Source organism: Trachypithecus francoisi, unplaced genomic scaffold, assembly GCF_009764315.1.
Source record: "Trachypithecus francoisi isolate TF-2019V2 unplaced genomic scaffold, Tfra_2.0 Lachesis_group20, whole genome shotgun sequence".
NCBI lineage: Eukaryota > Metazoa > Chordata > Mammalia > Primates > Cercopithecidae > Trachypithecus > Trachypithecus francoisi.
The window spans coordinates 64,198,243-64,225,672 of record NW_022681466.1 but is presented as its reverse complement, the minus strand read 5'-3'; the positions used below and the strand labels follow the sequence as shown (position 1 = coordinate 64,225,672).

The window sequence follows — 27,430 nt, the reverse complement described above, 5'->3', positions numbered from 1 at the left end:
GGGATGTGATGAGACAGTTGGCCGCCCCAAAATTTCAATATGCCCGGGCTTTGAGATGGCAATTTAGTTAGGGAGGAAATGTGGTTAGGTGTGGGGCTCTTTGTAGAGCTGCGGTTGTACTGCAAGCACATGTTGTGTTTTTTCTTTTTTCTTTTTTTTTTGAGATGGAGTCTCATTCTGTCACCAGGCTGGAGTGCAGTGGCACGATGTCGGCTCACTGCAACCTTCTCTTCCCAGGTTCAAGTGATTCTCCTGCCTCAGTGTCCAGAGTAGCTGGAACTACAGGTGCACACCAACACACCCAGCTAATTTTTGTAATTTTAGTAGAGATGGGGTTTCACCATGTTGGCCAGGATGGTCTCGCTCTCTTGACCTTGTGATTCACCCACCTCAGCCTCCCAAAGTGCTGGGATTCCAGGCGTGAACCACTGTGCCTGGCCATATATGTTGTTTTCTTAGATGGTGGCAGCCCCAGCCAAGGCAGCCTGTGGATCCCCACTGACTCCAGGAACAAACACTGACCATGGTCTACACTGGGGTTGGGACGCACTGCAGCCCGCAAGGCCCCCAGCCACGTGAAGCTCTGGGTGGGTCGCTGGTTATGCTGACACTAAAACCATCTGATCCCGCTACCACTGGCACCACAGGGATGGGGGAGCAGTTACCCTGTCATTGTCCAAAGACACTGTGATCCCGCCAGAGAGAGGCCATGACCAGGGTTGGGTCAGGCACAGAATTCGACTCAGGTGGCAGAGGAAGGAAGGAAGGTGGGCTGGATCTGAGGTGTGGGGAAGCAGAAAACCAGGGTGTTGGGCAGCTGTGGATTGAGAAGACCAGGAAGACTGACTTGAGGGCTGCACAGATCTCTATGTTTAAGGGCTGTGGGGCTGGAAGGGAGAAAATCAGACTCCCCAGATTACCAGTCATGTGGCCAGAATCAACTAGACTATACCACGGTAACAACCCCCAAATTCCAGTGGCTTCACCCGACAAGTTTATTTCTCGCTCAGTCCAAGTCTGGCTCAGTCAGTGGGGGCCTCTTCTACAGTCCCTTGGACACACAAGCAAGTGCCATCTCAACATGTGCTTCCGGAAGGGAGAGGCAAAGAGAAGGAAATCAGGGGTCTCCATGCTGGCCTGGAGACGACCTGCATCCCTTCTGCTCCCAACTCAACCAAAACTCATCCTATGACTCCACCCACAAGAGGGCCAGAGGCTGAGCCTTCCGTGTGTCCAGGAGGAGAACTGGATTTTGGTGGCAACGCTAACAATTAACCAGACTCTGAGGCTTCACAAAATACTTACTATTCCACTTCTCAGTCCCCTGAATCCAGACATTCCTTCACCTCCTGATGACGCACTCTGGGAAGTGAGGGCAGGAATATAGGGCTTGGCTGGATGGTGAGCTGAGCCGGGACACTTCTGTCTCCATATTAGATGATCCATGGATTCCTGTCTCCAGAACAGAAGATCCACGGATCCACTGCTGCCCTCCCGCTGCAATCCCCTGGTACCCACACCCTCAGCCACCCCTATACACACACACCAAAGCAGCAAAACAAAATGAGAGTCAAATATTTTGGTTTTTATTGAACTCACTGGGCTCAAGGACAAAAAGAAAAAAATGGGATGAAAGGGGAGTAGGGTGAAAGCTTGAGAGAAACAGAGATCCTGCAAACACCCCAGGCCTGGGAACGTGTCCCTGAGAAGAGCAGTTAGGGGTCCAGGCAACTGTGCTCTGATTCTTCCCCTCCCCTTAAAGGTGCTAGGGACAAAGGGGGCCACATGTCAGACCTAGGCACACAGTTCTTTCTGTGCCTAGTTTCCAGGCCTTTCCAGAGAAGGAAGCTGGGCTGGCTGGCTCTAGGCTTGGAGGAAAGAGAAAGTAGAAAGGCATGGTAGGAAAAGGAGTTTGGGGATGGGGAAGGATAAGGGAGAAAAGCTCAGAAACCCAAGTTGGGCATTCCAAGAGGCTGGCATGAGAGGCTGCCCCAAGTAGGGCAAGAAGTGAAGCGGTTCCTTCCTTTCGGAGGCGCTATTGTGCATTGGACTTTGGTCAGCGGCTTTTAACCCTGGATGCTGCTGTACTGGTCTCTCACAGCTCAGGGCGCAGTTTGTATGATGTCAGAGCCATCTTGGCTGCAAAGGTCCCCACGTGCAGAAGAGAAGATTCAGGCGAACTGAGAACAGGGAGGATGGGAGGGTCTGGAGGGCCCTGAGGAGCTGGTCCTCCTCATGCTTGGACCTTTCTTTCTTCTTGGGTGGTATTTGGGGGTGGTTAGATGGAGACACTGTTCTCAATGAGGGGAGGGTCCAGGTAGGTGTAGGGCAGTGCCAGACCCTGGTTCCGCTCCTGGATGTCCCTCGAGATCTGGGCCAGGCGGCTCTGGAAGGCAGCGATGCTCTGCCTCGGGGCCTCCTCTGTGAAGTGCTCATCTGGGTAGGTGCCCAGGGGCCTCTGGGAGAAAATCAGGTAAGAGGTCAGGATGACATTCAGATGGGATGGAGAATAACAAAGGACCACATGTAACAGCAAATCCAGTCAAGGTGGCTTCTAGTGGCACAACCCAGTTGCAGCCATTGTAAACACTTGCCCCAAACTGCCACCCCATGCATCCTGACACCAGGTCCTCCAGCACCCAAACCCCAGAACAGGGAACAGAATGTGATGTAGGAACCAGCCAACCCAAATTCAGTGCTGCCTCTGCTGGCAAGCCTCTGCCTGTTACTTTGACTCTTTGAGACTCAATTCCTGCATCTGAAAATGGATGGGTTGAACTAGAAAAAAAAATTTCTGAGGTAGGGTCTCACTCTGTTGCCTTGGCTGGAGTACAGTGGTGTGATCACAGTCCACTGCAGCCTCAAACTCCTGGGCTCAAGTGATCCTCCCACCTTGGCCTCCCAAAGCACTAGAATTCCAGGTGTGAGCCACTGCGCCTGGCCTAGAAAACCTTAAAAGGCCCCTTTCATACCTGATCCAACTGCTCTGTGAACTAAAGGAACACAACCACATTTCTCATACAACCGAGATCAACATAAACACTGTCCAGCATATATACCCAAGAATATAACTATTACTTCACAATTTCACAAAATTCAACTGAAAACCACCAGCATCCTGGTTCTAAGGTATCTTCACAATCAACCATCATGATGGAACTTTTGCCAACACGATCACCATCATCCTCCACTGCCACACTTTACAGCACAGCCAAGCACAATCAAGAAATAGCACAATGAGCTCCAGTCACTGCCATCCTGTGCACAGGACTGTCCCTCCCTCATGATCATATCACACAACCAGCTCATCACGACAACGCAGAGGCCCAGCCTCCTAACCAGCACACACTTCCCATTTACTAGAACCTTCATATAACTGTTGCCAATACTACTGATCTTTTTTTTTTTTTTGAGACAGAGTCTCGCTCTGTCGCCCAGGCTGGAGTGCAGTGGTGCCATCTCAGCTCACTGTAAGCTCTGCCTCGCAGGTTCACACCATTCTCCTGCCTCAGCCTCCCGAATATCTGGGACTACAGGCGCCCACCACCACACCTGGCTAATTTTTTGTATTTTTAGCAGAGACGGGGTTTCACCGCTTTAGCCAGGATGGTCTCGATCTCCTGACCTCGTGATCCACCCGCCTCGGCCTCCCAAAATGCTGGGATTACAGGCGAGAGCCACCATGCCTGGCCAATACTACTGATCTTTAACAAATTCTTTTTCTCATTGTATTGCACTGGCGAAGCCCTCCAGATCAATGTTAAATAACAGTAGTAACAATAGACATTGGGCATTATTTTCTTGCCTCTGACTTTAATGAAAAGACATCTATGGTCTCACCATAAATATAGTGTTTTCGGAAATATACTTTTTTTTTTTTTTTTTTGAGATGGAGTCTCGCTTTGTCACCCAGGCTGGAGTGCAGTGGTGCGATCTTGGCTTGGCGCCGCCGCAACCTCCGTCTCCTGGGATCAAGTGATTCTCCTGCCTCAGCCTCCTGAGTAGCTGGGATTACAGGCACATGCCACCACCATGCCCGGCTAATTTTCGTATTTTTAGTAGAGACGAGGTTTCACCATGTTGGCCAGGCTGCTCTTGAACTCCCAACCTCAGGTGATCCACCTGCCTCAGCCTCCCAAACTGCTGAGATTACAGGCCACTATACTCAGCCTGACATACACTTCTAATCAAAACTCCTTAAGGGGGTTTCATTTTGCACTGCGTTTTTATTAGTAATGGCTGTTCACATTTATCAAATGCTTTTTCAGCATATATTGAGATAATTATACGATATGCATCTTTATTGACGTAACGAATTATATTGCTAGATTTCATAAGGTTGAACCAACCTTCCATTCCTTTCATTCCTAGAATAAATTAGACTTTATCATGGTGTATTATTGTTTTATTATTCACTATTGGCCTTCATTGGCTGATACATATGTATAAAAAAAGTATATAAATATATATATATATATTTTTTTTTTTTTTGAGGCAGAGTCTCGCTCTGTCACCCAGGCTGGAGTTCAGTGGCGCTATCTCAGCTCACTGCAAGCTCCACCTCTCGGGTTCACGCCATTCTCCTGCCTCAGCCTCCCGAGCAGCTGGGACCACAGGCGCCCGCCACCACACCCGGCTAATTTTTTGTATTTTTAGTAGAGACGGGGTTTCACTGCTTTAGCCAGGATGGTCTCGATCTCCTGACCTCATGATCCACCCGCCTCGGCCTCCCAAAGTGCTGGGATTACAGGCGTGAGCCACCGCACCCAGCCTTATAATTTCATTTTCTTAATAACAGCTAACATGTAAGCACTTTACATGAACCATCACAACCATACATCAACCCTTAAAACGGGTATTCTTATTATTCTCACTTTAAAGATAAGGAAATTAAGGCTTAGAGAGGCTATTACATAACTGAAGTCATGTGGGTGGTAGGTGTGGATCTGGGACTAGAGCCTTCCAATGAGACCCACTCTCCTTCTTAAGAGTACTACCGGCCGGGCGCGGTGGCTCAAGCCTGTAATCCCAGCACTTTGGGAGGCTGAGACGGGCGGATCACGAGGTCAGGAGATCAAGACCATCCTGGCTAACACGGTGAAACCCCGTCTCTACTAAAAAATACAAAAAACGAGCCGGGCAAGGTGGGGGGCGCCTGTAGTCCCAGCTACTCGGGAGGCTGAGGCAGGAGAATAGCGTGAACCCGGGAGGCGGAGCTTGCAGTGAGCTGAGATCCGGCCACTGCAGTCCAGCCCGGGCGACAGAGCAAGACTCCGTCTCAAAAAAAAAAAAAAAAAAAAAAGAGTACTACCGCTGGGCGCGGTGGCTCACGCCTGTAATCCTAGCACTTTGGGAGGCCGAGACAGGCGGATCACCTGAGGTCAGGAGTTCGAGACCAGCCTGACCAACATGGAGAAACCCCATCTCTACTAAAAATACAAAATTAGCCAGGTGTGGTGGTGGGCGCCTGTAATCCCAGCTACTCAGGAGGCTGAGGCAGGAGAATTGCTTGAACCCGGGAGGCGGGGGTTGAGGTGAGCTGAGATCACGCCATTGCACTCCAGCCTGGGCGACAAGAGTGAAACTCCATGTCAAAAAGAAAAGAAAAAAATAAAGAGAGTACTACCTTTGCTAGGTGCTGACTCTATAATTCAGCAAAATAATTGAGAAAGCTTCCACCTTTTGCTATGCTTTCAAGTAGTTTGAATGACTTAGGAATCATTTGTCCCTTGGAGGTTTAAAGGGATCAGATCTTTTAAAACCTTTTACAATTTGTATGGTTTTCCTCTCTTCTGGAGTTAAGCTTTAGTGTTTTATTTTCCTAGAAAATATTTCATCTAGATTTCCATATCTGTTTGCATAAAACTGTAAGCAGTATTTTATTATAATTTTATTATAATTTTATAATATTAATTATAATTTTAAAAATCAGCTGGGTATGATGGCTCACACCTATAATCCCAGCACTTTGGGAGGCTAAAATGAGTGAATCACAAGGTCAGGAGTTCCAAAATCAGCCTGGCCAACATAGTGAAACCCTATCTTTACTAAAAAAAAAAATACAAAAATTATCTGGGCGCAGCAGCAAGCGCCTGTAATCCCAGCTACATAGGAAGTTGAGGCAGGAGAATCACTTGAACCCGGGAGGCGGGGGTTGCACTGAACCGAGACCGTGCCACTGCACTCTAGCCTAGGTGACAGAGTGAGACTCTGTCTCAAAAAAAAAAAAAAGTAAAAAATCTTCTCTGCATTTGTGGTTATATGCCTTTCCCATTCCTAATGTTGTGTATTTATGTTCCCTTTCTCTCTCTTTTTTTTTATTTACCCCCTTGATTAGAATTGTCTAGGCCAGATGCAGTGGCTCACGCCTATAATCCCAGCACTTTGGGAGACTAAGGCAGGAGGATCACTTGAGCCCAGGAGTTCAAGACCAGTCTGGGCAACATAACAAGACCCTGTCTCTACCAAAAATCAAAAAATTAGCCAGGCATGGTGGCGCCTGTGGCCTCGGCTACATGAGAGGCTGGGGTGGGAGAATTTCTTGAGCCCAGGAGTTTGAGGATGCAGTGAGCCGTGATCACGTCATGCACTGCATCCTGAGCAACCCTGTCTGGAGTTGCCCAGGCTTTTTTTGAGACAGCCTGCTCCTGTCAAAAGAGAGAAAGAGAGAGACAGAGAAAGAGAGGGAGGGACAGATGAAGGAAGAAGGAAGGAAGGAAGGAAGGAAGGAAGGAAGGAAGGAAGGAAGGAAGGAAGGAAGGCAGGCAAGCAAAAAAATAGTGCTACAAGTGACAGTCTGCCACTTCTGGGCCTAGACTTGAAGAAATCTGAAAGCTTGTTTTCAATCTTGGAAGCCAGCCACTGTGCTATGAGGAGGTCCAACTATCCTGCTGGAGAGAGACCCCTTGGAGAGTCTTATCCTGGGGGATAAGACAGCATATGGAGAGAGAGAAAGACCACACACGGGAGCACTGAGGCCCCAGACATGTGAGCAAAGCCTTCTGGGAGCTTCCAGCCCAGCCCAGTCACCAGCTGATTGTATCCAAGTGTTTCACCCTAGCTGGTACCCTGTGGACTGCCCAGCCTAGCCCTGCCTAAATTTCTGATCCAGAGAATCTTAAGAAAAAATAAATATGTCTATAGTTTTTTTATTTTATTATATATTTTTTTCAAATAACAAGTTTTATGTTTTTAAAATCAGATTGACATCTAATTTCTTTTTTTTTTCTTTCCTTTCTTACTTAAAGATGGGGTCTTGCTATGTGGCCCAGGCTGAAGTGCAGTGGCTGTTCACAGGCGTGATCACGGCACACTGCAGCCCTGAACTCCTAGCCTCTAGGAATCCTCTCACTGCAGCCTCCTGAGTAGCTGGGACTACAGGCCTGTGCCAATGTACCTGGCTGAATACTTGATTTCTAAAACAGTAGTGTAGCCATCAAAAAAAAAAAAAAAAACACAGAATACACACACACCAGAGAAAGAAAGAGAAAACAAAGCAGAAGACAGAAATATGACACTGGATTCAAAGCCTACTTACTAGCTCTGCAATGTTTAACAAATTGCTGAATCTCCCTGAACCTCAGTTTTCTCCCCTGTGAGGTGGAACTACCATTTATGGAACATTTATATGCCAGCACAGTGCCAAGCTTTTTTTTTTTGGTCACTCAGGCTGGCGTGCAGTGGTGTGAACATGGCTCACTGCATTTTTGACCTCCTGGGCTCAAGTGATCCTCCCACCTTAGACCCCACCAAGCAGCTGGGACCACAGGCACACACTAACATGCCCAGTTAATTTTTGTGTTTTGGGTAGAGACAGGGTTTCACCATGTTTCCTAGGCTGCTCTTGAATTCCTAGGCTCAAGCAATCCACCGGCCTCAGCTTCCCAAAGTGCTGGGATTGCAGGCACGAGCCACTGTGCCCAGCAACATCTGGAATCTTTCTAGCACCAAAGGGAGTCAAGCGTGAGAAATAAGGATATTCAGTTGTCAGAGAGCTTGTGTGCAAGACGGCTGGGTGGAAACAAAGATGATGGGAACCAGTGATAAAGGGCTACTTGCCTGGCCTAAACTCAGATATTGGCTCCTCCCTAGCCCCTTGCCTCCAAAGTTGCCCGTTGCATCCATTCACACAGCCACAGGAACACCCTTGCTAAAGCAGATTTAACCACTGGGCCTAAGGCTTAAAAGTCTTGATTGGCGGCCGGGCGCAGTGGCTCACGCCTGTAATCCCAGCACTTTGGGACGCCAGGGTGGTGGATCATGAGGTCAGGAGTTCGAGAACAGCCTGGCCAACATGGTGAAACCCTGTCTCTACTAAAAATACAAAAATTAGCTAGGCACAGTGGCAGGCGCCTGTAGTCCCAGCTACTTGGGAGGCTGAGGCAGAAGAATCGCTTGAACCTGGGAGGCGGAGGTTGCAGCCAAGAGGTTGCACCATTGCACCAGTGCAAAGGTTGCACCATTGCACTCCAGCCTGGGTGACAGAGCAAGACTCCCTCTGGTGGGGGCGGCGAGGAAGACTTGATTAGCTCTGCTTTGTCTTCTAAATGAATACTGTGCAGACAAAGCCCTACCTTCCTCTCTGCTCTGCTATTTCCATTTGTGATGGAATCCTACAAACACACCAGTTATTTCTCGCCTTCACTCCTTGGTCCTGTCCTTCCCCCTCCCTAAAAAGGAACCCTGCTCCTCCTCTCTGTCCAACTCCTACTTGTCCTGCAGGTTTCAGCTTAGATGTCACTTTCTCCAAGAGGCCTTTCTTGGTTCCCCCAGACCCATTTAGGTTCCACAGGGCCCTGTCCTTACTTCTATCACTGGACTGTAAGCTCATAAGGACAAGGTTCGTAGCTGCCCATAACAGGGTCTGGGTCACCACTGGTACTCAGGAAGTGTGTGTTGAATGGAGAAATTAACATATAAGTAACTCCTACGACACAGTGGTGCCCTTTTTCATTGACCTGTATGTCTCCTCAGCTAGACCACAGGCTTCTTGAAGGCAGGAAGGTCTCATCCAGCGTTATAGACCTGGTGCCCAGTGCTGTGTGGACACATAGGAAGTATCCAACAAATGTTTGTTGAATGTTTGCATTAACACATGAGTAGATGATGGCTGAACAGTCGGATAAATGGGCGGACGGGCAGATTGGTAACTAAACTGGTATTTGCTTCAGTCTATGTCTTTTGGGATTATGATTTCCTGAAGAGACTGAAGAACCCAAGGCAGTTCTGCAGTGAACATAAATCCCACTGGTCAGTCCTCAAGTCCCCAGACAAAGCCACCACCACCCCCACTGGTGGCCCTCAAGAACCCTACTCCCCTCAACACCCCATACACACACCTGGTCCTTGGGCTCTTGGCTCACCAACCAGAAGAGGAGGAGGTTGTTACAGCTGATGTTCACTTCAGGGAGGGTGTCTAGGTAAGTCTTCAGGGTGGTGGTCCCCTTGGTCTGGGGTGGGGGCTGCCTCATGGACGATGGAGCATTGGGCATCCAGGCCCCAAAGTCATGCTGTGGAGACCCCCATCCCGGTTGGGTCAGCTGGCCAGAAGGAGAGTATCACCTCCCTCTTCATCGTCCCTGATCCCACCTCTACCATCTGAGAGGTGATTGTTGGGAAATGAGGGGATCATGAAAAGGCAAGACAGGAAGGGGTAGGGAGTGGAAAGTCCCAGAAGTGGGGCAGGAAGCCAGCTTACTCCTTGTCACTCCCTATCCAGTGTTCCAGGACTGGGTGGGGTGAGTCACTAGGGTAGGACGTGGCCCCAGAATAGAGGTAATCCTAGAAAAGGGCCTTGGGCTGGCATGCCATACAGAGCAACCTGCTACTCCACCTGTCTGGGTTCTAACCATGAGAGGAGCCCCTAAGTTCTACTTCCAAATTAACATCAACTTGAGTCACCATTGCGACCTTGGACACAGCTCCACCCAGTCATCACCCAATGCCAGCCTTCAGCCCACTCAGCTGCCACTCCAACCCCAAGCCTAATCATAAACCCACCCCAACCCTGACCCACCCAAGCTCTCAACCCGAATTCAGGCCTCAAGTCCATTGCTAAGACCTGATGTCCCCAGGCCTACCCTTTGTAGCCTCACCTGCCCACTGTTGACAGCAGCATGCTGGGCAGAGCAATTGAAGATGATTGCAGTGAGGAACTTCACCGTCTCTCCTGGGGTGCACAGCCGGCTTGGGAAGCCTGGGTGTGGGGAGGAAGGATAGAGGGTGTGGACGGAAGGTACTGGATTCCTAGGGCCAGCTCAGGACTGGGGCTCACCCCAGGGGGAAAGTGAGGAAATAAGGAACACCAAGACACGACTGCTTATTGGGCTGAAGTTAGGGATGGCCATCATCAAGGTTTGTGGCCTCTGAAGTGGGTCAGGATAGAAGATGGGGACTGGGATCTGGCCAGAAAATCCCCGGCAGGCAGGGCCAATAACAGAGCCAGCTTCAAGCCCAAGTGCCCAGCTGCCTCTCCCTGACTTCCAAGGTACTTCCATCTGCAGCCCCTATTAGGACGTAGTGATTTAATCCTACCCAGTTCACCAAGATTTGTTCAAGCACCCAGTATCCAACCATCCTTTGCTGGGCTTAGCAGCAGAGACCGATGCACAGGGCATGTTACTCAAAAGCTCGTAGTAACAGAAGCAGAAGGAAGCTTCTAAGGCCAGAGCTTGGCTCTTTGAGGAGAGGGCAGGCAAGGCAGAAAGGGGTACCAGGAGCAGAGTGGTTAGTGGAGGCCTCCTGGAAGACAAGAGGGGCCTTGTGAGTTGAAAGATGGATGAGCCTTGAATGGAAAAAAAGACAACAGAGAAAAGCATTTCAGGGCTAGAGAGGGGAGAGCTCCAAGGCTCAGCCCTTGGTCCATTCACTCTGTGCCTCACTCATCTCACTCAAGTCCATGGCTCTAACCACCTCCCACTCGCCAACAACTCCCAAATTCCCATGTCTGGCTTTGCCTGGCTCCTGAGCTCCAGATTCAGCCATGGGCATTACTCTGCAGTAGCTTACCTGACGTCCCCACCTAAGCATCTACACCACCTCACACTGCACACTGGCAAGAACAAATGCCCATCAGATTACGTCACCCTTCGCTAAAACCCTCGGAGGGCTTCCCATCCCACTCACCTTGTCACGGCCCTACTTGATCTGGCCCCAGCCCCTTCTCCCACTTCATTTCCTTCCTGGCTGTTCCTTATTTGACTCCAGCCACACAGGCCTTCCTGAGAGTTCTCAAACGCACCAGCACATTCAGAACTCAGGGCCTGTACACTTACTATGCCTCTGCCTGGTACTCTTGCCCCAATTATCCTCAGAATTAGCACCTGTACTTCCTTCAGGCCTCTACTAATGCATCAGCTCCTGACAGGCCTGCCCTGACCACCTCCCTGAAATGATCTTTTTACCTTGACACACTATATACCCTGATGCTGTTTCAGTTTTCCTCTTAGCATTCATAACCACCTGACATATGTTTGTTGATTTTCTCTTCCTCTCTCCAAAAGAATGTTAAGCTCCACTAAAGCCAGGATTTTTGTCTCTTTCACTACTAAACCTCAGCACCTAGAACAATACTTAATAATTACCAAGAGCCTGGTAATTATTGGTCGAATGAAGGAATGCATGAGAGGGTAAGAAGTCAGAGCGTGGGAGGCAGAGGTGGGAGGATCGCTCAAGCCCAGGAGTTTGAGACCAGCCTGGGCAACATAGCAAGACCTTGTCTCTACAAAAACATTGTTTAAAACGGTAACTGGATGCAGTGATGTGGTGGTGCATGCCTGTAGTTCCAGCTACCAGGGAGGCTGGGGCAAGGGGATCACTTGAGCCTGGGAGGTCAAGGCTGCAGTGAGCTGTGATCATGCCACTGCACTCCAGTCTGAGCGACAAAGTGAGACCCTGTCTCAAAAGAAAAAAAAAAAAAGGCAGAGTGGGAAGGCATGGGGTATTAGCAGGGTGAGGGAACAGGGAGGGGACCTAATTGGAGGTGAGGCTGCAGCGGAGTGCAGGGCCATGTGGTTCCTGGGCAGTATTTCAGAGGATTAGCAGGGTGGTGGCCCTGCAGGCTTGGCGGGCAAGCAGCGAGAGGCTGGGAGAGGTGGGACTGGTTGAGAAGCAGCTGCCAAAATTCCAGAGCACTATGAGGAAGAATACGACTAGGGTGGTGACAATAGGCATCAGCCACCTAACTGGATTTAGGAAGACAGAGAGGGGAACATGAGTCAAAGAAAACTAAGGTTTGGAGTCAGGCTGACTGGACGGAGACTGATGCAACAGAACAGAGAGTTTGGGAGACCAGACATCTGCCTGGGAGTGTGTGGGAGTTTTCTGAATGTTCTGTTCCTGGTTGAGTCTCTCAACTTGGAGGCTGAGAACAAAAAACTACAGCAGGCGGACACACCTGTAGTGTCAGCTACTTAGAAGGCTGAATCAATTGAGCCCAGGAGTTTGAGACCAGCCTGAGCAACAGAGCAAGACCCTGTCTCAAAAAAACGAAAACAAAAGCAAAAACAAAAAAATAAAAACAAAAAAGGGGACAGACCATCTATAGGAATTTTTCTGTAGTTCATATTGCCTATTTTTCCCCCATTGGAATATGGAACCTGACCAATATGGTGACAGAAACCCCATCTCTACTAAAAACACAAAAATTATCTGGGCGTGGTAGTGTGTGACTGTAGTCGCAGCTACTCAGGAGGCTGAGACAGGAGAATCGCTTGAACTGAGAGGTGGAAGTTAACAAGTGTTTTCCCTTTTTAAATACTGTATGTGAATCTAGAATAGGTTTGTACTCATTGGAAGAGCTGTTGTCAATCTGAAGAATGTTCTGATGCGTTAAATCAGAGAAAAATGTAATAAAGTAAGATAGGAGAGTTGAATTAACCTCAGACTGACTGAGGTTAATGAGTATGTTTTGCCTTTAAATACCGTATATGAATCTGGAATAGGTTTGTAGTCGTTAGAAGAGCTGTTCTCAATCTGAAGAATGTTCTGATGCGTTAAATCAGAGACAAATGTAATAAGGTAAGATAGAAGAGTTGAATTAACAGTAATTAGATCGCCCTTTGTGTCTTAAGTAGGAAACAGACAGCCCCAAATACGAAACAAGCCCAAGGAGGGAGGTGGTGTCAGGATCAGCACTGATCATGATTAATAGCAGGTTTGCAAAACACAGGGAAGGGTCACCCTTAAAAACTCCAAGGCCGGGCGCGGTCGCTCACGCCTGTAATCCCAGTACTTTGGGAGGCCGAGGTGGGCAGATCACCTGAGGTCAGGAGTTCAAGACCAGCCTGTCCAACATGGCGAAACTGCGTCTCTACTAAAAATACAAAAATTAGACAGGCATGGTAGCAGGCACCTGTAATCCCAGCTACTTGGGAGACTGAGGCAGCAGAATCCGCACTCCAGCCTGGGCGACAAAGTAAGACTCTGTCTCCGGCCAGGCGTGGTGGCTCACACCTGTAATCCCGGCACTTTGGGAGGCCGAGGCGGGCGGATCACGAGGTCAGTAGATTGAGACCATCCTGGCTAACACAGTGAAACCCCATCTCTACTAAAAATGCAAAAAATTAGCCGGGTGTGGTGGCAGGTGCCTGTGATCCCAGCTACTCTGGAGGCTGCGACAGGAGAATGGTGTGAATCCGGGAGGCAGAGGTTGCAGTGAGCAGAAATTGCGCCATTGCACTCTAACCTGTGCAACAGAGCGAGACTCCATCTCAAAAAAAAAAAAAAAAGGACTCTGTCTCAAAAAATAATACAGAAAAAAAAAACTCCAGTTCTGGCTGTCACCACCTTAACCCAGAAATTACTCTCAGCATCACTAATAGTCAGACAACCTGACATTATGCGTGTCCCAATATGACGCAATGCAGAAATATTCTTGCCAAAAATATTTAACCTTCAGACATGACTTCTGGTTTACAAAAAACATGGGATACAGCCTGGCCAACATGGCAAAACCCTGTCTCTACTAAAAATACAAAAATTAGCTGGGTGTGATGGCACACACCTGTAATTCCAGCTATTCAGGAGGCTGAGGCATAAGAATCTCTTGAACCCAGGAGGCGGAGGTTGCAGTGAGCTGAGATTGCACCACTGCACTCCAGCCTGGGTGATGGAGTGAGACTCAGTCTCAAAAAAAAAAACCACAAAACACAGCAAACAACCAAAAACAAATAAAGAAAGAAAAAAACCACAGAGACAGAGGAGTTAGGTGAATGACGTCATGAGGAAGCAATTAGATAAATTCAGAAGGTGAGACATTCTGCAGAACAACCAGTGGGGGCGCTTCAATGAGTCTATGTATGTGATTTTAAGAAGTAGAGGGGGAAGGGGGGCTGTTCTAAGTTATGAGAGACTCTGGAGTTGAAATCGAAACAAAACAGCTTGCAGTCGTTTGTTGGATCGTCAACCAATAGGGATCAGCTGGGAGGAAATGGGGATATTTATTTATTTATTTATTTATTTATTTATTTATTTATTTATTTATTTATTTAGAGAGGGAGTCTTGCTCTGTCACCCAGGCTGGAGTGCAGTGGCACAATCTTGGCTCACTGCAGCCTCTGCCTCCCAGGTTCAAGTGATTCTCCTGCCTCAGCCTCCCGAGTAGCTGAGATTACAGGTGCCCACCATCACGTTTGGCTAATTTTTGTATTTTAGTAGAGATGGGGTTTTACCACATTGTTCAGGCTGGTCTCAAACTCCTAACCTCAAATGATCCGCCCACCTCGGCCTCCCAAAGTGCTGGGATTACAGGCGTAAGCCTGGCCAAATGGGGAAAATTGAATATGGACTAGATATGAAAGTGACATTGGAGAGTAGTGTCAGTTTTGTTTTGTGTGATGACAACATTGTGGTTGTATAGAAAAAGGTCAATTTCTGCCGGGCGCGGTGGCTCACACCTGTCATCCCAGCACTTTGGGAAGCCGAGGCGGGTGGATCACAAGGTCAGGAGATCGAGACCATCCTGGCTAACACAGTGAAACCCCGTCTCTACTAAAAATACAAAAAAATTAGCCGGGCGTGGTGGCAGGCGCCTGTAATCCCAGCTACTCTGGAGGCTGAGACAGGAGAATGGTGTGAACCCGGGAGGCGGAGGTTGCAGTGAGCCGAGATCACGCCACTGCACTCCAGTCCGGGCGACAGAGAGAGACTCCGCCTCAAAAAAAAAAAAAATAAAAATAAAATAAAATAAAATAAAATAAAATAAAAATAAAAAATAAAGCCACATTCCTGCTGAGACAAGTCCCAGGCCAGGGCTAGAGGATAAACAATTGCGCCACTCTGAACTTTCCCTTTTCTTCCACTACCCCTAGATAGAGAGACTTCTTCTACTTTGTTGTTGTTGTTGTTGTTTTGGAGACAGTTTCGCTCTTGTCGCCCAGGCTGGAGTACAGTGGCGCAATCTCAGCTCACTGCAACCCCCACCTCCTGGGTTCAAGCGATTCTCCTGTTTCAGCCTCCCGAGTAGCTGGGACAAGAGTCACAAGCCACCACGCCTGGTTAATTTTCGTATTTTTAGTAGAGGCGGGGTTTCACCACATTGGTCAGGCTGGTCTCCAACTCCTGACCTCAGGTGATCCACCCACCTTGGCCTCCCAAAGTGCTGAGATTACAGGCATGAGCCACCATGTCCAGGTTCTACATTTTTGAGTGCCAGAATACAAACCGTAACATACAGTGGTGCTAGGTAGGTAGGCTATGAAGAGCAGCAATGGGCTATGTAACCCAAGCATAGCCAGACCTCACTCTAAGGAGGGGTGACCGTGCAGTTTTCACATGCCGGGCTTAAGGGTGACAATGAGACATCAAAAAGAAAAGCTCTGGCTGGGCGTGGTGGCTCATGCCTATAATCCTAGCACTTTGGGAGGCTGAGGGCAGATGATTGCTTGAAGCCAAGAGTTTGAAACCAGCCTGGGCAAAAAAGCAAGACACCCTCCCACATCTGTACCAGAAACTAAAAAAAAAGAAGAAGAAAAGGCTAACTTGGAATACTGCCTATGAGTTAGCACTGCCACACAAGGCACAGTAATTAAAAAAAAAAAATTTTTTTTTTTTTAAATAGAAGTCCTTTAGAGAATGGGGAATGTGGGCTTGGGAGATTTCTGAGTCTGGAAATCAGCTACAGAGCAGAAACAAAAGAAACATTCATTCCATTAGAGAGGGGTAGAGACGAGTCAGAGATCCAGGATAAGCTAAGAGGTGGGGAGAAGCCGGGACCTGGGAAGAAGCAGGGGGTCAGAAGGACACGCCTTTCCTGGAGCTAAGAGAGGACTTTAAAGAAAGGAGGGCGTGATCTGGGCCATCCGCTGGACACTTGGGTTAAGGCCTAAGAGGGAGCCGCTGGTGTCTGTGGGTCTGAGGCCTCTCAGGCAGTGTCAGAAGCTAAGGGAGAGTTAGGGTTAGGTGACAAGCGTAAATGAGGGATCAGTCCACAACAAGACCAACGCACTCCAAGAAGTTTGCAGCCAAAGGAATGAAGAGAGGTTGGTGGCTGGAGGGGCCACGTGGCAGGACAGCAAGGGGGGTTTGAGAGAAACTTTTCAGAATCCTCTGAAGTCAGAGATGGCTCCCACTGCACGTTGCAGAACATTGGCAGAGCTCAGGAAGCTGAAATGAACTGGGCTTCTGAAAAGGTCAAGGGACTGGAGGGGCACAGAGCAGTGGATGCAAGCAAGGGCTTTGGAGACAGTCGGAGCTGGCTCAGAACCTGCCTTGCGCAGCGTTCTTTGTGCCTCTTTCCATATCTGCTAATTGGGGATATTGGTCGTATCTACTTCAAAGGCTGGTCAATAAATAACTGATGGGAGTAGGGGGTGGCCCAGCAAGTGCTAGCTCATCAGAGCCTACACAGGAAGTGGGATAGAGAGGGGATACCTGAGCTTTCCCGGCCCAGGAACGCCTGAGCAAAAATCTCGCCAACCCAGGCCTGCAGCTCCGAATCCTGCTGCACAGATGCGTCACTGGGATAATAGTAGCCCACGATTTCTGAGACAAAGCTGCAGGAAAGAGATGCTGGTACCACTGGAGTAACCACGGGCTCAGGCCTGGCCAGAAAACCGAGGCTCATTGCCACTCAGGCGGCAGAGAGGCAGATAGCTATGGGGGTTCAGTGGGGACCCCTAGGTGCAGCTGGAATCTGAGTGGCTGGGCTTCCCTTAAGTCCCACTCACTCCTGAGTCATGGGTGCTCCACACCTCCTTCCTGCACAGGGGTCTGGGGGGTGGGCAGGGGAGTGCAGGAAGAATCTGATTCATGCTGCCACCCCACTCCCCACTCAGCACCCAGGAGGAAGGAAGACCTGCCTGCCCGAGGCCCCAGCCCATGCTTAAATGATGCACCAGCCCTGATACTCTGACTCCACCGGACACCCCCTCCTTCCCCTGCATCCACACACCCCCAGCTCCTCTCTGGACAGCAGCTACCTGCCATTTCAGAGGCGACCCCAAACCCAATTCATATCCTCAAGAATTCCGTATGCTAGGATATGAAAACACCTGGAGTTCCCCAGGCACCATGAGCGCAGGGACCACAGTGCTCCAGGCCAGGAGACCCTGGTGGGATGGCTGGTCCCGCCCTGAACCTCGTACCTCTCAATAGCCACCCAGATCTTCAGGCCGTCGTCTCGGTAGTGGTAGTTGGGGATAGCCAGGACGCCGCGGGCCCGCAGGCTGTCCGGAAGGCAGAAATTGGTGTAGGTGAAGTGGGCCAGGCCCGTGCTCATGAGGTAGATGAGGCCTTGCCTCCCGATGGACGTGACCTGAGGACACAGCACAGCTCGGCTTCCGGGCCGGCCCAATCCCCACCCTAGTGTCTGGGCACGAGATGGGGCTGGGGACTTGGCCCAAGGAGGGCCTTCTTCGGTTCATAAAGCAATCCACGACCCCGGATCAAATACCCACAAGGGCCTGCCTGACGCAGGCTGCGCAGCTTGACGCCCCACTACGTGCGTGGGAGAAGATCCAAAGGTATTTGGTAACTAAAAGAATGAACTGAAAGCCGGGGAGCCTGGCTGGGCTCAGGGTCAGCTGAGGGTGGTACCGGGGCTCAGGATGAGGCTGCCCTGCCTGTGGACCCGTGGCCCAGCGGGGCAGGGGGCAGTCGGCGGGGGAGCGGGACCTGTGGGTGGGGCTGCCGGGGAGGAAGGGGGAACAGGGTCTGTGAACGGGGCCGGTAGGAGACCGGCGGAGTGGGCGGGGCTGGTGGAAGAGGCAGGAATTGTACAGGTGTTCTCACACCTCAGGTGTCCTCACACGGGGCTTGAGTGCAGAACAGGGCTTGGGGGCGGGTAGCGGGGCAAGGCGTCTTCGGGGGCGGAGATCAGTGACCCGGCGGGGAGGCCGCACCTGGTCCACGAGGCCCTCGGGGTTGAGCAGCGTGGCCCTCGCGATGGTGTTCACCTGCAGCGTGTATCGAGTGTGGGGGAGCAGGAGCTGCGAGCGGAGCGGATCACGTGAGCTGAAGGCCGGGGACAAGGCCGCCCGGCCCCTGCCCCGCTGGGCCCCCGCCCGGTGTCGCAGACCTTGTAGATGGGGTGGCAGAGCGGCAGCTGGCGCAGTGTGGCCATGGCGAAGGCCTCGCATAGCAAATGCGTGCACAGAAAGTGCGTGTTGTTCTCGTGCACCAGGAACTCAGAGTTGCGCACCCATGTCTTGGCCAGCAGCCAGTCCCATTCGGAGTCAGTGGGAAGGAAGATGGGGCTGTCGGGCCCGGGGGTCTGGCTGAGCTGCGTCCGAAAGGAACGGGGGATGATGCGGCTCCGGGCTGTCGGTTTGCACCTGAGCCCCCACCCCGAGGCGGCGGCGCGGGGCTCACCTGGATGGCCAAGGGCACCAGCGCCCCCTGGGGGCTGAGCCACAGCAGGCACAGTGGGGCGGCCACGTACTGCGGGCGGCCGTTTAGGCAGTGGGTGGGGGCCTCCGCCAGGATCCAGTAGTCCGCTAGAAAGATGTTCCCCCTCTGCAGAAGGCACACAGAGGCTGAGTGTCCCTCCCTACCCGCGCTCCACTTCCCTCCTGTTTCCCTGCCCACTTCCACTCCAGAGAGGAGCTGAGGTCCCCAGCTGAGGTCTCAGAAATTCTTGGTGCCTGAATTAATGACCAATGTGGGGTACCCCGCCCTTCCCAGAATGTCCGGAATGAGGTCCAGCTGAGTCCCTCCTTGTGTAACCGCTCGCCTACTGGGACAAGCCAGCGTCCTCTCCTCCTCACCTCATACCTAGTCCTTCCCACTCTCAACTCAGATGGAATCCTCTTCTGAGATCTGAGCACTATGTATCCAGCAACAGCTAAATCAACACATGAGAACTGACCAACCATGTCTCTACCTTTCTGGAGGAGAATGCCTGAGGGCTTGGCTGCCCCAAAAAGACTGGATCAGCCTCTTCTCTGAGGACCTCAGAGTTCCTCGTTCTCAGTGATTTTCCCTGATGTATCTGGTGGCCCTACCATTGGCCTGTCCTAAAATAGCCTTCCTCTAGGCCTCAGCACCTCTTCAGGAGGCCTCAAAACACAGGCAAGGCCTCCTCCAAGATGTCCCTGCAACCACCCTGCGTGTTCACACCATTTCACCAAGGTCCCATCTCAGGCCTCAAAGCCTCCCAACCCCAATCTGACCTTCATCCCTATCTGCTCTATGTAAAGTGTACAGGACCATGGCTGCCCAGAGAATGAGGCCCACAGGTGAAATGCAGCCCGGGCCATTTCCATACCCTCCACACACATCCCTTGTCCATAATGGTGACACACCCACCTCCCACCTATCAGGCCCACTGCCCAGGTCCTTACCCACCTCTAGCTCTGTCTGCAGGCATGTGTCCTGTCCCAGCAAGGGGGCTACCATGTCATTGGTGACAGGCAGCTTGCTGGGTAGGCTAGAGATGCAGTGGAGCATGACGGGATTGACGCCATTCAGGTACTGGTACCCGAAGAAGTGATCTTCACACCAGTGCTCTGTGACATACTCTAGGAGGCAAGAGAGGGGACCAGTTGGTCTAGAAACTACCTCCCTAGATCCTGGTCCTGTCAAGTCCTTTGCTTGTCATTGTGGTTTAGGTTTTCTTCCCAAAAACTCTATAAGATAGGAATCATTATATCTTCAATTTAATACTAGACAGTAAGGGTCAGAGAGATGGAGTGACTTGCACAGCTGAGTGGCAGAGCAGGGATTTGAACCTAAGTCTTTCTGGGCCCAAAGCCTGGAGCACTTCGTGGTTGGAGTTGGGGAAGAGAGTCATGTGTCCCTGATCAGGATCAAGATTCCCTAAATGACTGTGACCCTCTCCCAGGCAAGCAGAGTGTCTCTGTCTCCTGACTCCCCCTGTTTTTGTCCCCTCCTCAGAGAAGGTGCTTTGTTCTCCAGAGGAATCTGGGAGATGCCACCCGTGAAGCCAGGAGCCCCTCCCACTCAAATCCAGCAGTCTCCCTGGGAGGGCTGGGAGAGGGTCTTTTCCCAGGAAGGAGAGGAAAGGGTCTGAGTACGAGATAAGGTGAGGGTAGACATCTCCTGCCTAGCTCTGCTTACTTGTCGTGAAGGTCTTGTGGCACCAGAAGATGTTCTGCATGTCATCCAGCTTCTTCCAGGAGCCCTTGCGATCCAACAGCCCTCGAAGCTTCATTCCCAAGGACCTGATGGGAGAGGAAAAGATCAGGATGAGATCTGGGGGCTAAAGTCTGCTGGGAACCACTGTGTCCCCCTCTGCCTGGAGGAACTAACAGGGTCCATCCCCAGAGTAGAGATACCTAACAATCCACATGGGAGAAAAAGTCTAGCGCCCAGTGGAGGCTCTGTGGCCTTGGAAGACCCTGGTTCATATGTAACCATCCCTAAGACAGGCCATTGCACTTACATATAAAGTTGGCACACACAGCCCCTATGGTGCAGACAAGCCACCCTCACTGGTGTTTTGGCCTGTGTTCTCCAAGCTGCCCTCTTGTCACAGACCTCCACTGGCTCCCCTCTGCTTACAGGACAGAGCCCCAGCTGCCAAGCCTGACTAGCCCATGGAGATCCTCATCAGCCAGCCTTTACCAACCTTTCCAGCATTTTCACCCACCCTGGGCATTAAACAGGGCCAACCAAGACCCACTCTCCAAACATGATCAGAGACATGCTTTTTACACTGGACAGTAGAAGAGGGGCTGGCATGTGGAGGGATGCATATTCTTCACTTTGTGGATGTCTGTACGGTTTGAATTTTTACAGTGAGCATTATTTTTTTTTTTCTTCTTTTTAAGATGGGGTCTCCCTGTGTTACCAAGGCTGGAGTACAGTGGCTGTTCATAGACACAATCATAGCTCACTGCAGCTTCAAACTCCTGGACTCAAGCAATCCTCCTGCCTCAACCTCCCAAGTAGCAGAGACTACAGGTGTGCCCTACCATGCCCCGCAATGTTATTTTATAATATGGAGAAACATGCTTGAAATTAAATCAGCTTTCCCCCACTTCCAGGTCTTCATTTAAGCTATGCCTCTGGTAGAAAGCCATCTGCTACATCTCTATGATAAAAATCTATGTGTTCTAGGCATGGCTCAGAAGTAAAGTCCTTTATGAAGCATTGCCTGAACACCTCCAAAACACATACCTTGAATCTTTCACACTCATCATTCCCTGCATCGTACTGTAAGCACAGTGGACATATATCATCCCCATTATACTATGAGCTCCTCAGGGCAAGGACTTGGCTGTGTCTGCCCCACCATACCCAGTTCATAATATGCACTCACTAAATGGGCTGAATCAAAGGAAAGGGAATGCAGGCAGGGCGTGGTGGCTCACGCCTGTAATCCCAGCACTTTAGGAGGCCAAGGCGGGTGGGTCATCTGAGATCAGGAGTTCAAGACCAGCCTGGCCAACATGGTGAAACCCTGTCTCTACTAAAAACGCAAAAATTAGCCAGGTGTGGTGGCGCATCTCTGTAATCCCAGCTACTCGGGAGGCTGAGGTGGGAGAATTGCTTGAACCCAGGAAGTGGAGACCGCAGTGAGCCAAGATCGCGCCACTATACTCCAGCCTGAGCAACAGAGTGAGACTCCATCTCAAAAAAAAAAAAAAAAAAAACCAACAACAACAACAAAAGAAATGGAACATGAAACAAGTACACCTGTGGCAATAGGTCAATAACATAGGATGCATAAAGAGGTAATGTGGGCTGGGCGCGGTGGCTCACGCCTGTAATCCCAGCACTTTGGTAGGTGAAGGCAGATGGATCACCTGAGGTCGGGAGTTCGAGACCAGCCTGACCAACATGAAGAAACCCCATCTCTACTAAAAATAAAAAATTAGCCAGTAGTCCCAGCTACCTGAGAGGCTACTTGAAAGAAGCTTGGGCAGGAGAATCGCTTGAACCCGAGAGGCGGAGGTTGCACCACTGCACTCCAGCCTGGGCAACAAGAGTGAAACTCTGTCTAAAAAAAAAAAAAAAAGTGATGTGCCCTGAAAAGTGTGGGCACCTGGGGAAGGTAGGGTGGCAAGGGGGGAGGAATGATCTGACAGGCCCAAGAATGATGTTCCCTGGGCTCCTAAGCACTCACTCACTCACTGCACAAACATTTGCTGGGGGTCTGCCCAATCAACACCCGGTGGGGGTGGGTGGGAAAACCGCAAGGAGTTCAGTCATGAAAGCAGAGGCTGAGGAGTCTGGGGGCAGGGAGAGCGGAAATGAGGAGCAGAAGGGGGAGACAGGGGCAGGAAGGGGGCAGGGGCCATGTAGAGAGGGAAGACTGTGGGGCAGGGAGAGGGAATGAGTCCAGAGAGGAGGGACTGGGGTAGGGAGAGGGGATACTGGGGATAGGGAGAAGGGGCAGTTTGAGAGCAAGGGGAGGGGATGGATGGGCAGAGATGTGAGATGTTCATCAGAGGGGCAATGGCCTCACGCAGGGATGGCATTGAAGAGCAGCGAGATGGTCTTGGTGGCTGAGTATCGAATATTGGGCTCCATGTACATCAGGGATGGGATGTCAATTTTCATGGGGAAGCCAGGCAGGTACCGATTCCCACTGCTGGGGGTTGGGGGTGTAGAAAGACAGAAACCAGTCACTGGGCTCTGCAGCCCAGCCCCTTAATTCCTTCCCTCTTTCCTGCCTTCGGAGTCCCCGGGTCTCCCTTACTCCCAGCTCCTCCCCTGCCCTCGCTGCTCCTGACCTAAAATAACCTCCTCACTCTCCTCCTCTCTGCCAGACCCTTTGGGGCCATCTCCCATCCTGACACTTGAATGAAACTGCATTGTCATAGACACTTACCCCTCCTTCCTGGCTATCAGGACCCCATCCTCCCAACAGCCCCTCACTTGACTTTCTTTCCCCTCCTTCCCAAGCTTTAATCTTCACCTGTCACCCTGGTCTACACAAGTTGTCGTCTTTGTCAAGGCAAATTTCTTGTCCGACTCCATCTCCTGAAAGCTGTTGACATCTACCATGCGGGGGAAGCCAGGGGCATAGATCTTCCAGCTTCCGAGGGAAAAAGGCCAGAGGTGGCAAGTCATGCTCCAGATAAACACAAGTCTTAGCTTTAAAGACACGACTTCAGATTAAAACTTCAGAAACCACCTACTTTCTGGATGGGTGACAAGGAATTGGACATTTCTCCATGAAATAAAGGTAGCATTTGAGGATGGCATTAATGCCCACACTGGGTTAGCGATGGGTTTGTGTTGAGATTAAAATCATGGCCAATTTATGGGGGGAAGCTGAGAAAGGACTGAGATTGGAGGATACTTCAGGTCACTTATGATATTGGGATCTGGGTTACATCAAGGACAGTTGAGGGCTGAATATGGATTCATTGGTGGTGTTGGGACAACTGTTACTATTGGTGTTCTCAGTTCAGACTCAGGGTCACTATGTAAGAGTCCTGATCCAAGTTAGGCACCCAAGGTTGAGAATGAGGTTAGAGTTAGGAACAATCTGATTAAGGCTGAGGTCAGAATAAAGATGGGGAAAGAAGTCAAATTAGGCCACCCTCACCGGTAGCATTCTTGTCGGGCCCGGAGCTCCCATGTCCTGTGATCCAGGAGGAGGGGAAGGGAGTCCTGACAAATAGTTCTTGCTGTGGGGAATGAAAATTACGCTTGGCATAAGTCTCTTTTCAAAGAACATCTTCTGCAAACCTTGCCTGAACCCCCAACCCTTGAACCCAATCCGACAGCCACATCCCTGTGAATCACGTAGCAGTGCCCCTACGTTCTTTGTGTATTCATCAGTAGAAGGAATTCAAGACAGCCTCACCCCCAAATTATAACAACCTTCCTAATTGTTGGCATGTGTATCTCCCCTCCAGACTATAAACTCCTTGAGGGCAGAAGTCGTATTTTTTTTTTTTTTTTTCTGTATTCCCAGCTTCTAGCATGGTGCCTGGCCCATGTATATAAGATGCAGTTGGTAAATGACTGATGAACAAATATATTTTGTGTAGCTATGGATGGATGTGCTGTGGTGATGGATGAGAGTTTATAGGGAGGTCTGTGGAAAACTTATTATGGACCATGGGGTAATATTCACTTGCCTCACTTTGACCTAGAATATCCCTCCTTCATCCTGAGCCTCCTCCCAACACCAAGAGCAGCCCTACTGTTGCCTCTCCAGATCAGACAGTTCTGGAAGTTGAAGATGCTCAAGCCCAGCATCCATGGAATCCAGAAATTCAACAAGGAATCTTAGCAGCACCTCTCAGGGTCTTCATCCACACTGGAAAAGCTAGTAGTAGGGGAGGGAACAGGGCCTCTCCAGCTAAAATCTTTAAGCAGCCAGGGCTTCTCCACCTGTTAAAATCTAATGACTCAATGTGCGGATTAGTTCCTCTCTGGGGTCCGGAGGAACTCACTCTGGAGAAGTGAAGAGCGAGGCTGTGGAAAGCAAAGTGCTTCCTATGTGTATGAGAGAAGGGTGCACGCCTATATGAGTGGGTGTGTCTATGTGAGTCTCCAGAAGAGTCAATACCGTCTGGAAAACCGTCGCATTTCGGGGCTTGAGAGTTTCCCTTTTTTCAGAAGACATCTACTTGGGAGCCCAGAGTTTCTGACCTCAATCTTGTTCCCTACACTCTGGAGCTCTGTGAGACCCCACTCCTAATCTCAAAAGACACCTGCAGTACAGTGTAGTCCTCGTCCCTGGCCCACCTGTTCCTGGCCTCAGCTCCACGGTGCAGTAGCCTTCAATCCACTGATAGCAGGGGAAGTGGGATACAGTACCATCCGGTTGGGTGACACAGATGCGGCTGCAGTACCAAGAGTCCTTGCGGAAGAAAGCGTAGCGCTCCTTGTGTACACGCAGCAGCAAGAGTTCACCCAGCTCCGCTGAGCAGCGCACCTTGTACTTCTGCACCTGAGGGGACCAAGACAGCAAGCAGGTGAGAGGCAGGGAACTGCCAAGGCGGTCCTTGCGCCTTGCAAGATGCATCTACACCTAAGCCTGTTCGGGCATACAAACCTGAGCTGCTGCTAGCCCACACCGGGCTTTTGTATGAATTAGAAAAAGGGTACCCGGGCCGGGCGCTGTGGCTCATGCCTGTAATCCCAACACTTTGGGAGGCCGAGGCAGGTGGATCACCTGAGGTCAGGAGTTCGAGACCAGCCTGCCGGATGAAACCCCATCTCTACTAAAAATACAAAAAATTAGTAGGGCTTGGTAGCAGGCGCCTGTAATCCCAGCTACCCGGGAGGCTGAGGCAGGAGAATCGCTTAAACCCGGAAGGCGGAGGTTGCAGTGAGCTGATATCCCGCCACTGCACTCCAGCCTGGGCAGCAAAAGCAAAACTCCACCTCGAAAAGAAAAGAAAAGAAAAAAGTGCCCGAGCACAGTGGGCACTGCATTTCACTAGCTTCCTAGGCCGGGTGGGAACCCTTGTGGAGGACACCTGGGGCTGGCAGAGGCAGGCAGATCCCCTCCGGATAAGAGGAAACCCAGGCTCAGAGAGGGGAAACGACTTGCCTAAAGCCCACTGTCAATTATGGGAGGAGTTTAGGAGCCAGGGGAAGTCCCTCGACTCCCTATCCAACGCTCCTTCCTCTCCACAGTCCTGCCTGGATGGAGTTCGTCATCTCCAGAAAAGACAGAGACCTCAGTAGGGAAGGTGAGGAGGTCAGGGCCGGCATCCTGACTTCAGCAGGATCTCAGGAGTCCAGGAGGAATGCTCCTCCCGCCTGCGGCCCCTGCCCTCAGAGGTGGCGCTTGCCTGTCTCCTTTGTACTCACCGATCCAGGGGCGAAGTCCCTGCCCATTCGATCTAGCCGCTGCTTGGGGCTTTCACCACACGTGCCCACCAGTGTGACAGAGATGTTGTCCAGTGTGCCGGCCCTCAGGTAGGGACCAGTGGTCACACACAGGCGATACACTGCCATGATGGGAAAGAGGAAGGGATGCCCACGGCAACGCTGGCCGCAGCAGCAGCCGGCCTGGAGGAGGAGAGCGGCAGGCCGGACAGGGCGGGGTTTCTGAGCTAGGGGCTGCCGGGCAGGGTAGGGCTGAGGAAGGGCCCAGCTCTGTCTGGGATGTTCCTGGGCTCTCTCTCTCCGAAGTTCCCTGCTGGCGGCTCGGGCTCCCTCTCCCCGCCCACAGTCTTGCACTCTAATACTTGTTTGCTTGCCTCTGACACAGCCGGTCCCTCTGGCTGACTCACCCAGATGGGTATCAGGAGCCTGGGTTCCACTGCGGAGGGAGGAACCAGATGCTGAGACGGAGGCAAGGAGGAGGTGACGCCTGTATAATTGGGACACTGCCCTCTGCCTGGTCAGCGGCCCGGACTGATGCCCTGGAGTGCTTGTCCGCCCAGTCCCCAATGTCCCGCAAGATCTGTTCCTCCCCATTCCCAGGCGGAGATGAGCACAGGGCACCTGCATTCCTACGTGTGAATCATCCGTGTGAATCACTAAACAGTGGAGAACTGCACGTGGTCATAAATCGCATGTGACTGCAGCCACACGCAGGTGAGTCGCACACGCATTCCAGCACACGTCAAATGGTCAGGAACAGCTCCCCTGTCACCCCATACACCGATCCCCACACGCCTGGCCCTTTTTGTCCCCAGCCTTTGGCACGCCCGACCTCATTCTCTGCTCTAGAGTAGGGCCGGTCAGGAAAGCGAAATACAGCGCCGGCAAACAGCGTCTGAAGGCCCCGCGTGGCATTCTGTCCGCTCCAGGACCGCCCTGCGCCTGCAGGACCCGGGAGCCCGGGTGTCCGGGATCTGGGCCACGTGGGACTGGGGAAGAACCTCTCGGAGGAAGAAGCCCATAGCCCGCAGCGGCCCCGAGCGGCCAGTTCCGGCGCCGCACCGTTCAAGCCTCCACTATGTTCCAGTCCGTGCGTCCCAGCCTCGGCTGGGGCTCTAAGAACGGGAGGCAGAGAAAGCTCAATCAGCAGCAGGTGGGCTTCACCCGCCGCCTCTGAATCTGTGCCAAAATATTCTGCACAGATACACACAATCCTTTTGTGGTTCTACAA

The 27,430-nt window shown here is 51.1% G+C and overlaps 1 protein-coding gene across 2 annotated transcripts; it reads right to left on the bottom strand.

Annotated features, from left to right (window-relative positions):
* Positions 1-1,564: 1,564 nt before the first annotated feature.
* ALOXE3 (arachidonate lipoxygenase 3) lies at positions 1,565-27,210 on the bottom strand. Of its 2 annotated transcripts, XM_033184654.1 has the most exons (15): positions 26,182-27,210; positions 25,108-25,312; positions 23,957-24,038; positions 23,321-23,440; positions 22,868-22,993; positions 20,515-20,618; positions 19,783-19,955; positions 18,808-18,951; positions 18,515-18,718; positions 18,339-18,425; positions 17,583-17,752; positions 16,870-16,991; positions 10,095-10,195; positions 9,339-9,509; positions 1,565-2,458 (listed from the first exon to the last, which is right to left on the bottom strand). In XM_033184654.1, exons 1-15 carry the CDS (start codon positions 26,824-26,826, stop codon positions 2,279-2,281), a joined length of 2,634 nt encoding a protein of 877 aa, XP_033040545.1. In that variant the 5' UTR covers positions 26,827-27,210; the 3' UTR covers positions 1,565-2,278. The 2 variants fall into 2 exon arrangements, with proteins under 2 accessions (XP_033040545.1, XP_033040546.1); XM_033184655.1 differs by lacking the exons at positions 1,565-2,458; positions 16,870-16,991 and having other exon boundaries at positions 9,388-9,509.
* Between the last annotated feature and the right edge of the window lie 220 nt (positions 27,211-27,430).

Excerpts from the sequence above, each read along its gene's own strand:
- ALOXE3 (XM_033184654.1), bottom strand. The coding sequence starts at position 26,826 with ATGCAGGTGCCCTGTGCTCATCTCCGCCTGGGAATGGGGAGGAACAGA. Across the intron at positions 18,426-18,514 it reads TCTGCCACCCCATCTACAAG|CTCCTGCTCCCCCACACTCG; the intron begins GTCTGCGACACC and ends CTCCGCTCGCAG. Across the intron at positions 9,510-10,094 it reads CTGCTGTCAACAGTGGGCAG|CATGACTTTGGGGCCTGGAT; the intron begins GTGAGGCTACAA and ends GGGTCTCCACAG.